This window comes from Cephus cinctus, unplaced genomic scaffold (genome assembly GCF_000341935.2).
Source record: "Cephus cinctus unplaced genomic scaffold, Ccin1 Ccin1_scaffold0087, whole genome shotgun sequence".
In the NCBI taxonomy this organism is placed as follows: domain Eukaryota; kingdom Metazoa; phylum Arthropoda; class Insecta; order Hymenoptera; family Cephidae; genus Cephus; species Cephus cinctus.
In genome coordinates this window covers 311,577-323,449 of record NW_014332826.1, presented here as the reverse complement: position 1 = coordinate 323,449, position 11,873 = coordinate 311,577, and the positions used below count along the sequence as shown (strand labels likewise).

Sequence of the window (11,873 nt, the reverse complement as noted above, 5' to 3'; positions counted from 1 at the left end):
TCGAGGTACGAGGGGAAGGGGCTGAATAATTCATAGGAATCGGCCATAGGAGGGCAAGGGGGGGTAGGAAAAAAAGGTGATGGGGAGGAATCGTAAATTTCAATTTATGAAACTGTTAAGCATTCGAACGTCCATCGAGTCCGACATGCCATGGTCGCATCTCCATATTTCAGCTGCGTGTGACTATTGATTCCTCGGCGAGTGGGCGCGAGCAGTTATTCCTAGTTGCACGGGTACTATGGGGGTTTATTCAGGGCAAACGCATCAAGCCGATATTTGGCTACGGTATAGGAATTAGACGTATGCGCGAACTTTGGACAGATCAGGTTAGCTCGGTTAACCCTGTTATATGGCGAAGAATCTGCCGTATGGGAAATGTACCTGTCTTTACATCGATGAGGTCTCGACGTCTTTTTCTACGTTTCCCTCTATCTCTGTCCCTCTTTCCGTACGTCCGTAAACGCTGTACGGGATACTCATAAAGCGGGGTCGCCCTTCTCCCATGGGGTTTCTCGAGGTAATACTCTCGCCGTAGAACGGGATTATGTACTCCCCGGCAGGGGTAGTTCGCATACCTCAGAAGGGGTGGCTCCTGTTGGATTTCGCCCTGTGCGAAAATGTGCCGAGACTCTGCCATCCGGGGCCCGCGTAATTGTTTTAGCTCGCTTGGTGCAACCCTCGTGCGGTTCCAGGGCGAGAGCCAAGGGCATAGAAAATATAGTGGGTAACGTATATCGGTGTAACCTTTCACGATATTCATACGGATATCAGACCGATTTCATATTAGTTTTTTTTTCTTCTATTCTTTTACTACAAATCATGAAAATATTTCTTATATATTTCTCCGATGGGCATACGCATAAGTGTTCGTATATCTGAACGGACTCGGCTTCTGGTCGTAGATGATATACTCTTTCCAAAGAGTAGCGCAGAAAGTCCCAGCTCAGTGAGCAAGATCCGTACCAGCACCAACATCCACGACCAGTACCCGAGATCAGGGCAATACCCGTTCACTCGTATGTATTGCGAATTCCACGAGTAAGAGGGAGGTAAAGGGGTGTCCCGTTGCAAAAGGAACGAGACTCGTGGAACAAGAATGGGAATGAGGGTTGAGACGTAGAGAGGGCGTGCTGGGGGGATAAATCGAGCGATAAAATCGCGGCGTCACAGCCACGACATTTATCATAATTCAGAGAGGAAGGAGTCGACGCTCTCTTTCGAACCAGGCTGATCCGGGCTGGTCCGGTGGACTCCCTGCACGGAATAAAGAATCCAACTCGTGCCCGATCGCTATCTCACGTAAAAACATGTCTCCACATACTCGTCCTATACTTCTCTTCGGTCCTTGGTAGTGCGCACAGTCACAGTCCACCTGTAAACATATAGACATGCACGTTCGCTCGAGGATTTCCCCCTTCTCACCCGTCGGTCTTTCTGCTCTCTGAGTTGTATATACTGTACAGTGCTTCTAGCATTTTCGAAAGAGGACATACATATACCAATTGGTCTGTACTCGTAGCCGAACACTGGATCACTGGGACACAGCGATCTAAATCCTCGTTCGGGTAAAGGTATAGGGCACGTAGGGATTCGTACCTTCGAGAACCGTGTCCATCTAGCGGCGCGATACGACACTGATGTACACTAACGTGAATCAACAGCCATAAAGCCAATTTCGAGAACTGTTATTCGTGAAACGATAAGAAGTGCATGGCTATCTAACAACACGGATAAGTCGTGAGATAAGAAACTCGAACGTGTCACGGTAGTGGTAGACAGTAGGTACGGAGGTTTCGACGTCGGACGTCGGATGGACGGGATCAGGAATACCTCGTGCCGTTACGCGACATCAGCGACGTTTACCGTCCTGGCGGCGGATAACCAAACTAAGCGATCGGACTCTCGCGGGACTTCGCTCGGGGGTCTGAGAACAGAGATATTACGTGCAGGGGGCGCGCGTGACGCTGCGAAAGGAAAAAATATATTGTAGATGGGATTAGAAGATGAGTTTTATTGTTATGGGTCCGCGGAGTTTATACGAAATATGGGACGTGAGTCGTGAGCGGTGGATTGGGAGTCGCCTGGGGCTGGTGGGGCGAGGATTAGGGAGGGGATCGGCGGCCATTATAGATTTACCATTAGCGCGTCACAGGTGGATGACTTTATTAAAAGTCGAGGAGCCACTTCAGGCTATTTCTTCTTCGCCCCTGGACTCTCTCTTCCAGTTCTTCTACCTCTTCGTTCTTCCTAACGTCGAACCCTTTCCTTCCGACCTCCTTCCTTCTTCTACTCACGATGGCCAGGTCCCCGATGACGTCACACGAAATCCTACCGTTAAAGATGGCCGACTCTCACCTGCGTCTCCTCGAAAAGTTTTCCTCCCGGGGATGGTACTTCCGGTCGGAGCGTCTAGACCGATTAGTGTCCGCTCGCCGGAAGTGGGAAGTGAAGGATGAGTGGGCGGTTGGATGTTGGGATACCGCGCCAAGAGAAAAACTTGCGGAAGTGGCCGAAGAGGAACGGGCACACCACTGGGAGACAAATTGAATTCGGAAAAAGTCTTTTTTTTTTTTTATTGTCACAAAATTTCATAGATTCTCCAGTCTCGCTGTACTCTGTATCCTGTGGCTGCGACCATGCAAACTCATGATTTCGCGGCACGGGTCACGCCTCGGGCACGTAATACAGACTGACCACTTTCTCTCTCTATCTCTCTTCGTGAACTCATATGATATTTGAAATTGAGACGAGACACTGGGGAAATGTGGGAAATTACGAAACTTCGAACGCACGAACTACGCGGACACATTCATAATATTCGATCGTGTAGAAATGTATATGGCTACGCATGACTATTGGACCAGCTGAAGGTAGTTCTGTCCTGATTTGATTTCTATTAATTCCCACGATACCATCTTCCGGTGCTGCAACAGTCCTGAATAACCTCTGCATCCACGTGTCTAGGTCCAATCACCAAACTCATTCCGAGTAACTTTGAAAAAAAAGAAAAAGAATTAAAACACCCTGAAATTGCGTGCGCGCATACTCACCTTCGATCAACCAGAAGGCAGGTACTCAATTTATAAATTTTATTAAACGGCGCGCGTGCAGCCTTCCATCGTCTTTCGATGAATACACTGAGACCTCTCAATGGTGCTGTAACCGCGTCGATATCCCGGATCGACGTCTTAAGTGCACCAAAAAGGTGAAGGATATGAAGCCCGAGGAAAAAGGCGAGAACAGTGAGAGACGGCGGTGCAGAGGATGTTCGTATCTAGTGTGATTTCCCTGGGGTAAAGTCGGGGGGCCGATCAGTCGATCGAGTGGGTGGTTGAAAACCGCACTGGGAAACCTAATATCCGAGAGTCTCTCTTGGTCCCTTGTGTCGCCCTCGCGGCGGATAGGGACGCCGTGGAGTGTGTGTGAGAGGGAGAGAGAGAGAGAGAGAGAGAGAGAGAGAGAGAGAGAGAGAGAGAGAGGAGTAGGAGGGGACGAAGTGCTAAAGAGAAAATGCGAAGAAAGTGAAGAAAGTAACTCGAGCCGTTGAAACTTCGTGGTCCATCCGATCCTTGGATGAGAGTGTCAAACTTTAAACACAATCCAGTCTCGCTGGTCTGGTCCATCGGAGATATCTATTGATCCTGTTTCTTAGTATATCGATTCCGTAAAATCTCATCTGTAAAATCTTAGGCGCGCGACGTCGACACCTATGGACATAGGGAATGCGAACTGGAGCACGTGTTCGTCGTATACGCCAGGGACGGGTGGGGCGAGGAGGGGGCCCGGGGCGTGGTGGTCGGGGTGAATGGTCCTGTGGGAGGCTGAGTATATTCAGAGGAATTTCATCCGGCGAAATCCGAAAAATCAATTTCTCACGGGCCATTAGGTGCATATGCTAGCCAAACATCTCTGCTTCCAAAGTAAACGTTTTTCCGAGCTTTTCACGAAAATCGTCGCGCGGCACTTTAACCGCATCCGCGCGCGTGCCTCGGTCGCTTTCTTGGAAATGGAGAAAAAATAAAGAGGGCCCCCAGAGACGACACGGGATATACCTACGGCAAGAGCTGACGTGGGACGGAGAGAGAAGGCGCGATGAGTAAAGGTCTCGGGGTAGACTTTTCGATCGTTCGATTCGTCTTATTCCTACTTATACCGTGTGTCTCAAATGTATTCAGTTTGAAAATCGGCTGGGACCACTCGGAAGCTATGTACGTTCTCACCTACATCCCAATCTGAAGATTCACCCTACTACCCAACCAACTCGCCAATCTCACCATCTACGGACTTACCTGCATCCTTCGTATTTCGATATTTTCCACTGTAAATTCTGTTCCCAAGTGGCTTACAAATATGCCGATAAGAATACAATATTGGCGCGAGTTCCCGCCGTATTGCTCGGCAGTCGATTCACAAATCGATTTCTCCCTCCCGACTTCTTCCTATTCCCGATCCTTCCCCTGCGGCAATCTTACCTCCGCTTCATCGCGGAACTCGAGCGTCGAACCTGTTCGGGCTCCTGGGTAGCAGGCCGGGCTCGACGGGCCGTGATAAGGGAGTAGAGATTTTTCAAATAAAAGGCATGACTTTATCGCTTAATATTTCCTTAAGGAGCACGCGCAACAATCTCGCAGCTACTGCCGTTCCGGCTGGGCCGTTGAAACGATACATAAAGTTCAGACTTTCTGCCTACGACGTGACTTATTACGCACTCCGGACCGTGTCACCCTTGACTGTCGCCATCGTCCATCCGCCCCTGACTCAAAAGCGTAGGAGAGCCGGGTGCTAGTCAGGTACACTAGGTATCGGCTAACAGCTCTACGCTCTGTAAGTGCTCGTGGTACGAGGGTAGCGGAAAAGGGGTTTCGAGTCCAGAGGGTGAAATTGTAGCTATTGACGTCGCTACTTTAGTTCAATTAATATGCGCTAACGTCGTTAATTAATGCAGAGGACCGAGCTAGCGTCAGAGGATGCTGAGAGGAGGCGGAGAAGATTCAGTCACCCTGCCACCGTGCCTCTCGCCACTCTATTCCTTTGGCACCCTTCGCCAATGTCTCTCTAACGTACTGATAGGTGGGTGACGGCGGAACCGTTTTCCCACCCCGTATTTCGTCCAGCTATGTGACACAGGGACCCCCGACTACTACCTACCACCTTGACTTTCACATCAGAGGCAGACCAGGGCAATATCATGGGTTCGAGTGCTTTGGAGTATCAGCAGCCCTCGTGTGTAACTCACACTTCTCATTGCCAGTAGGCTGCTTACCTACCAACCTTAGCAGGCTTGTACCTACTTACTCCAAGCTACCATCGAGCAACCGTGGCAGCGACTGCTAATCGAGTTATCGATCGCCCCCTTGCCGCGTCACCGGCACGCGATTATTAGATTTTAGCGAAAATTTTCATAATTTTCAATTCATTCAATTTACCGTGGATGGACCCTCACTCACTTTCTTCGATTCGTTCTTTTTTTTACTTACGATTCGCACGGGAACGATCGGTTGGCTGAAATACTATTTCACTGATTTTTTCGAAGTCACGTGATACTCGGGCGCATCACTCACTCGTGGCCGAAGTGTGGTACATGTGCGTATACTATGGTGCATGTATCTAGGTAACTTACGTGGGACGTCAGCGCCGTGCAAAGGACGATGCTATTGGGGCCCATATAAAATAGTAAAAATAGTGAAGTCGGGCGGGTGCAGGGAAGCTTGAGAAAAATTCCAATATTCTCGCGAGTGTCCTCGTCGTGCACGGAATGCATCTCGGGCTTTGATTGTGCTTCGCCAGCATATTTTCTCCACGCTTCTCGATATTGCGCGACGCTGGGATTTCTCTTTCGTGTCAAAATCGCGCGTGGCTGTCGCGTAGCAATGCACCAGTGGCACGTATGGGTGTGTCGATACTTGGATACTTGGAGACGGTACTCGAACGGAATGTTAGGACTAATATTCCTACTTATCGATCACCTTGTATTGTTTTTGTTACAGGTGATGCATCCTCGTTCAGCGGAAAGTTTCGCAAGTTCGGGAATACCTGTCTCGCTGTAGGTCGTTACCTGTGCTTATGTAGATACCCTGGTTGGGCCGAACGAAAGTAAACTTTGATCGATAGAGGCACTGCCAGTGATCGATAGTGGTCGCATGACCTGAAAGTGAATTTTTTTAAGGTGATTTATGTATATTTGAAAAAAAAAAAAGAGTCAAATAGTGCGACTTCTCCGAAGATAGATGACCTTGCCCGATAACGTTATACCCGTCGACGGGGAGGTGAGAGTGATCGCGGAAAGCAGAGGCCAGGGCACGCGGCTCGTACCCACGGGGGTACGGTAGATCGTTGACGAGGACCAGCATCAAGATAAGGCCTCTGGAGCTGATACGGCAAGATGAGCAGGACGAGAGGCTCGCGCCGTTAGCGGTAGCCGAAGTCGCCGTCCACAGGAATTCCCGGGACCGGCCTCCTGGGCCCAGAGAGGCCCTGCCGGACGTTCTGATCGGCGGGGACCAACCAGCCTCTGGTGGACTGGAGAAAATCAAGAGGACTCGCGTCGCCGATAGACTCGGGGTACCTCTGCGGGTTCTACCCGGCTCTCCGGATACTTCGGAAGCAACCTCAAGCCCCGTTCGCAGCGCGCGACGCAAGAGCCGCAGGAGCAAGAAGAACTTGGGTGACCTGCCGATCCGAAGAATTTCCAGCAGCCAATCATCTTCGAGGAACAATTCGTCACGTGGCGGTATAAGTGCTACCAGTTCTCGAGGATCGGCATCGGCTGTCGAATGCGAGTCGCGCCGATCGCCCCGACCTGCCGAGGAATTAAATCGGTCGATCGTATCACCGGAAGCGCACCGAAATCAGCAACCTCATCAGAGAGCCCTTGGTGTATCCCTAACCTTAATTCAGCACGTGGGAACCGCTGAGACCAGGATAGTCGATATATACGGACCGCGTCCTCCTGGAGACATCAGGACGAAACGACAAGGTGATTTCGCCAAGATCCTCGAAGGATCTAACGAGACTGTAAAGGATATCAATAGGAAGATCCTGGCGATGGCTCGCGCCATGACGCCCACCTGGTCGCTAAGGCTCCTTGGAGTTAGCTGTGGATCAGTTGTTTGCGCCTGGGGACTCCTGCTAATATTTTCTGTGCTCGGTGGCGCATCGCACGAAACGGCCATTGGAAGTTTCGGATTGGACGGTCTGGCAGGCGGAATCGACGGTCTTAACGGAGCCCGATGTCCATGGGCCTGCACGTGCGACGGCCAGGAGCTCGATTGTTCTCACAGAGGACTCACTCAAGTACCGGGGGACCTGGCTGCTCTTCTGCTTGCCGAAAAACTGTGAGTACCTTATACGTATATCTGTATACACATATATACACCACGCCGTACCTTGAGGCGTTTAATCGTTACACTCAAAATTTGAATTTCATTCCGCTCGATGCGATCTGCCCACTCGCATTAGGCCAGCAAAGGGCATCGGGGACCGAATAATCAATAGCCGATCGTGCGCCTTAATAAATCCGAGGAGTAAACGACTATTAACGCCGGTATTAGCATACGATTAATATGCCGGCAGCGGGAAGAGAAGAAGGAATGAATAATTAAATCCGTGAAAATACATTAGCCGACCCGCCGTTTTTCTACCGTGTTAAACTTACTTTTTTACGCTGTCAAAGACGAAGACGTCCAAAGTACGTCCTTCTGTTATCAATACCTGATACCTTGTTAAGCTGGGTTATTAATATCTTCCATAGGACATACTCAGGCTTTAATTTCGTCTGTCTGATCCCTTTTAAAGTATCCGTTCTACCCTTTCATCATCCCCTATTTACATATTCGATCTCCGAGCACTGTAACGATTCAACTCATACAGGCAACGTAGCAGGACCTACTGACCCGAAAGGTCTTATAGAAAAGCCCTTCCCTGAATATACCCTCGATTACGAGAAAATCAAACAGGTTGAGAACCTCTGGATCTACCTGTTCCTTCCTCTCGAACTCGATGCAGAGATAACGAGCGACAGCGCTAACCGACCAGATGGGCCAGGAACCCCATTTTCCCGTTCGAGAACCCATCTAAATCTACAGTACCCCAGTGGTCGCGGGTTTCACGCACACGTGAAACCAAAGTCGGTAGGATCCTTGCGGCCGTATACGTGATTACATGAGAACCGACAAAGATACATCGCCAGTGGGCTTTACCTGCACGCGTATAATTTCCAGCAACGCGGTGAGGGCCCTCGCGTGCATAGTGGGGCGCCACTAAAATCTCCAACAAATTATATAGCCACGATGATCCAGGAACATGCACCGGCACTATCGTACCTTTCAAAACTCCCGTGTCCGGCTTATATACACCGCGCAACAATACACATGAAAACGAGCGAACGATAAACGCCCGATGAGGATACCGTTCGATCAACCATGTATCTACGTATTAGGCATAGCCATGCGCGACCTACGTGTAGCCACCTCGTAAAATTTCCGAGCTCACGTGCTTTTACGAGCCCACTCCGGGGCCACCATTACGCTTTGAGCAACGCGCCAGCCCCCGTTTGCTCTCCAGTACCTCTATCGTCTCTGTTTATCTTGCCGCCGCTGCCTCTATACCGTCTTTGTCGATCGATCCGAGCGACCGCTGATGGGGCGATTGAATTTTCTCGCGACTTTAGGGGCGGATTCGACGGTCTGGGTGGCTGATTGTAATTGCTGGCTTTAATACGTTTTTAAGGTACAACCCTGTATAAACTACCACGAGCACTTTTATTCTACATCCAAATTCGTACGGACACTGTCTTTTACTGCATTGATTTTTCTGGTCTAATTTATAGACTTATGGGTTTATCCATTTAACATGGGCATTCCCGTTTGAGGTTATGATCGCACGTAGTTGCTCCTTGGACTTATAATTTTTGGATTAAGCTACATAAACACCACTTGGAAAGCCAAACAGCCATGGAGGGTCCAGAGTGTTTGAATAAGGTCCCCCCCTAGCCACCTTCGATACGATGTTTTCCCAAGTAACATTCCACGGGTGTAACGCGACGCCCTGCGTCGTCGGCTGCACAATGTTACTCCTGTAACATCGTTACGTACCCGATGTACGTATACACGTATGTATATACTATACACGTAATACAGAGTCCAGAGGGCATCGTACCAGTTCCTACTGCGCTCACCGCATGTACCGACTCTCACTGTTCATTTGGACGATGTGTCCTATTTACAAATCATTGAGGGCCAGTTAACACGTAGACACACGGAAGCACGCGATACGCTGCTACGTACATAAATAGTTTGGAGCATAACGACCGTGTTGATACTATATTCCGTACCTACTGGGTATATCGTATATTGTATCGCGCTTGAGGATAGGTTCGATTTCGAAACTTCTGTCATCCCAGCAGGATATCCATTGCGTCAGATGTTTTATGTACGTTGTATCTTTGTTTGCTATTTTTTTTTTTGGGGGGGAGGGCGATGAAGGTGACGGGGGGAACCTTTATACACGAATCGAATGCCTAGCTGGTATGCCGCATTGGATATTATTGAAAATTATTGGAAAAGAATTAAATTTTGCTTTTTGCCGCGAATCGATGGTTTTTACAAGTTGGAACAACGGAGGAAAAATATATTTGTTTTTCACAATTATTTATTGCGAATGGGATGGGGTTGATTTTGTAACTTTTTTTTTTTCATTACAGCGCAAATTTTTTGTATGAGATATTTTGTGGATTTTGTCTTTGGGGGTGTCTATTTTTCTAGGTATTATTTCCGATAGACGAGTCGATGATTTTCATCAGCGATGTTAAAGGTAAACAAAAAATTATCCTAGAAAGGGATCGCGCATTTTTTCACGTCATCCCTGTCGGGCCTTGTCATTATTTCCCTTAACTGCCCGTAGGCCCACTGTGTACGAAGGGCCTCCCCCCTCCTTCCCTAATATCCTACGGGCACCCGTCGGGGTCCCTGGGCGTGGCTGTGGGGGCCTTCCATCTCGCGCATAACCATGACGAAATTCTTGGGGTAGCTTTTGGAATTAATTTTACGCAGGTAGTCGTAGTACCCCTTGGGACGTGATCGCGCATCGATATTTCACATTTCGACGAATGCCATTCTCTAACTGCATAAAACACGACTACGTGTTCCTCGACCTGACTCCACTAATAACCATTCGAAAAGGAACTACCCCAGTTTCGGGGAAAAGTCCTATACAATTCGGTACGGTTAGCCCGTTCTATAAATACAGTCTCGTTATAAACATGCGACTGTTTGACTTAAACTGGTTACAAATGTCCTGTACAGTCCGTTTGACAAATATTGACTCTTTGTTGCCGTGACGTAACGACAATGGCGGATACCGATGTATGGCGGGACGGTATTACGAGTTCCATTAAGATTTTCAGCAACGTCGAATGCTCGATTGGTCGTAAATTGGAATTAGGCTTAGCAGTAGCATGGTTGGCTTACCGAATGTCGCTCGGCGACTGAACAGATCTGCGTTTAGTCGCTCGATCGACTGGGGCCTATTGTCGTTGGATTATGTGCATAGAAATTGCATCTACAAACGATACTCGCATAGCAGATTCCGTGCGGGAAACCAAGAGCGGCGGTGTAGTTCGTGCTATGTATAATAGTGGATACATATATATATATATATATATATATAGGTATTGTAGGTTATGGCAAAGAACCTTCGACACTTGGGGGGTCCATGTTGCTGGCTGGACATCCAGTCCATGTCAGAGGACTACCCTGGTGAGAATGAAAAAAAAAATAAATAAAAGGGAGATTGGGAATCGTGGTCGAGGTCAGAATGCAAAGGAGGAGAGAGGGTTGTCGTGAGAGAGGGTGGCGGCGGATTTAAGAGAAAGGAAAGAAAAAAAGGGGGTGCTGGAAAAAAGGGAAAAAAGAAGTGAAATTTCTCAAGTTAGAAATCAGCTAGGTTTGCCTCGTGTAATTTATCGCAGCGGAATCCTTAGAAGCTCGTGCAAGCGGCTTACATAAATACGTAGCGTTTTTACACGGTATTGTGTACATGTATATATATATACACCACGTTACCATTTATTTTTCCGGACGCGATTTCGACGTGGATTCGTCGGTGGTGGTACGTTATTTCTTGGCGGGGTGGAAAAAAAAAGAATAAATGACCGCCGAACGTCATTTCCATGTATTTCCCGCGAGTTTGCCTTTACTTTTCTTTGTCTTTCACTTTTCCATTCCTTATGGACCGTCTTGCTGCTCTGAACTCTTCCCCACCGACATCCCTCTCGGAAAGCGAGCATTAACATTTATATTAGTGATCTCTGCCCCGTGGCGGGCGCCGCTTTGAATTATCGGACAATGCCGGGAAACCTGCCGCAGTCCCAAGGGGTTCCTTGGATCCTTTCCTGCTTTTCGGAAAACAGAATGGAATTTCTGCACAGCCTGTACTCTGCGCATTGGCATATGTATATGTATATATACATATATATATATATTACGTAGTTTTCCCACGGAGCGTTTAAATGTTCAGTAATGACAGGAGCATCTCGACTAGCTACAGTATATGATGGACACGTGAAAGAAACATTGCTACCAAGGAAAGGCAAGCGCAACCAAAGTCCGAGGTGGATACGTCGTATAAGTGGTTGGGAAGGAACGAACAAACAGAGTGTATTCGTATTCCTGGCGTCTGTCAAAACAAGCCTCCGACCAAGCAGTGACGTACCGTATAGCCCGTAGTCGTCGTATGTCCCTTCTCAAGAACCTCCTCTGTCACCTCCTCGTTCCTTGTCTCCTTTTCTTTCCCCTTGTCCTCCCTTTAATCTTTTTGCTCCCAGTACTCCCGTCGTCCACTCTCCGTACTCCCCCGCCGGGGTACCCTCCCCATGC

The 11,873-nt window shown here is 48.6% G+C and overlaps 1 protein-coding gene across 3 annotated transcripts in view; it reads left to right on the top strand.

Annotated features, from left to right (window-relative positions):
* Positions 1-11,873, top strand: part of LOC107273155 (protein slit) — a 135,657-nt gene that overhangs the window by 3,778 nt on the left and 120,006 nt on the right. For 2 of the 3 annotated variants that reach the window (XM_015751059.2, XM_025089684.1), the window contains exon 1: positions 6,281-7,334. In XM_015751059.2, the coding sequence (XP_015606545.1) occupies positions 7,045-7,334 (290 nt within the window). In that variant the 5' untranslated portion in view covers positions 6,281-7,044. Of the gene's footprint in view, positions 1-5,987; positions 7,335-11,873 lie in introns of those variants that run through there. The other variant, XM_015751066.2, reaches the window with a different exon arrangement.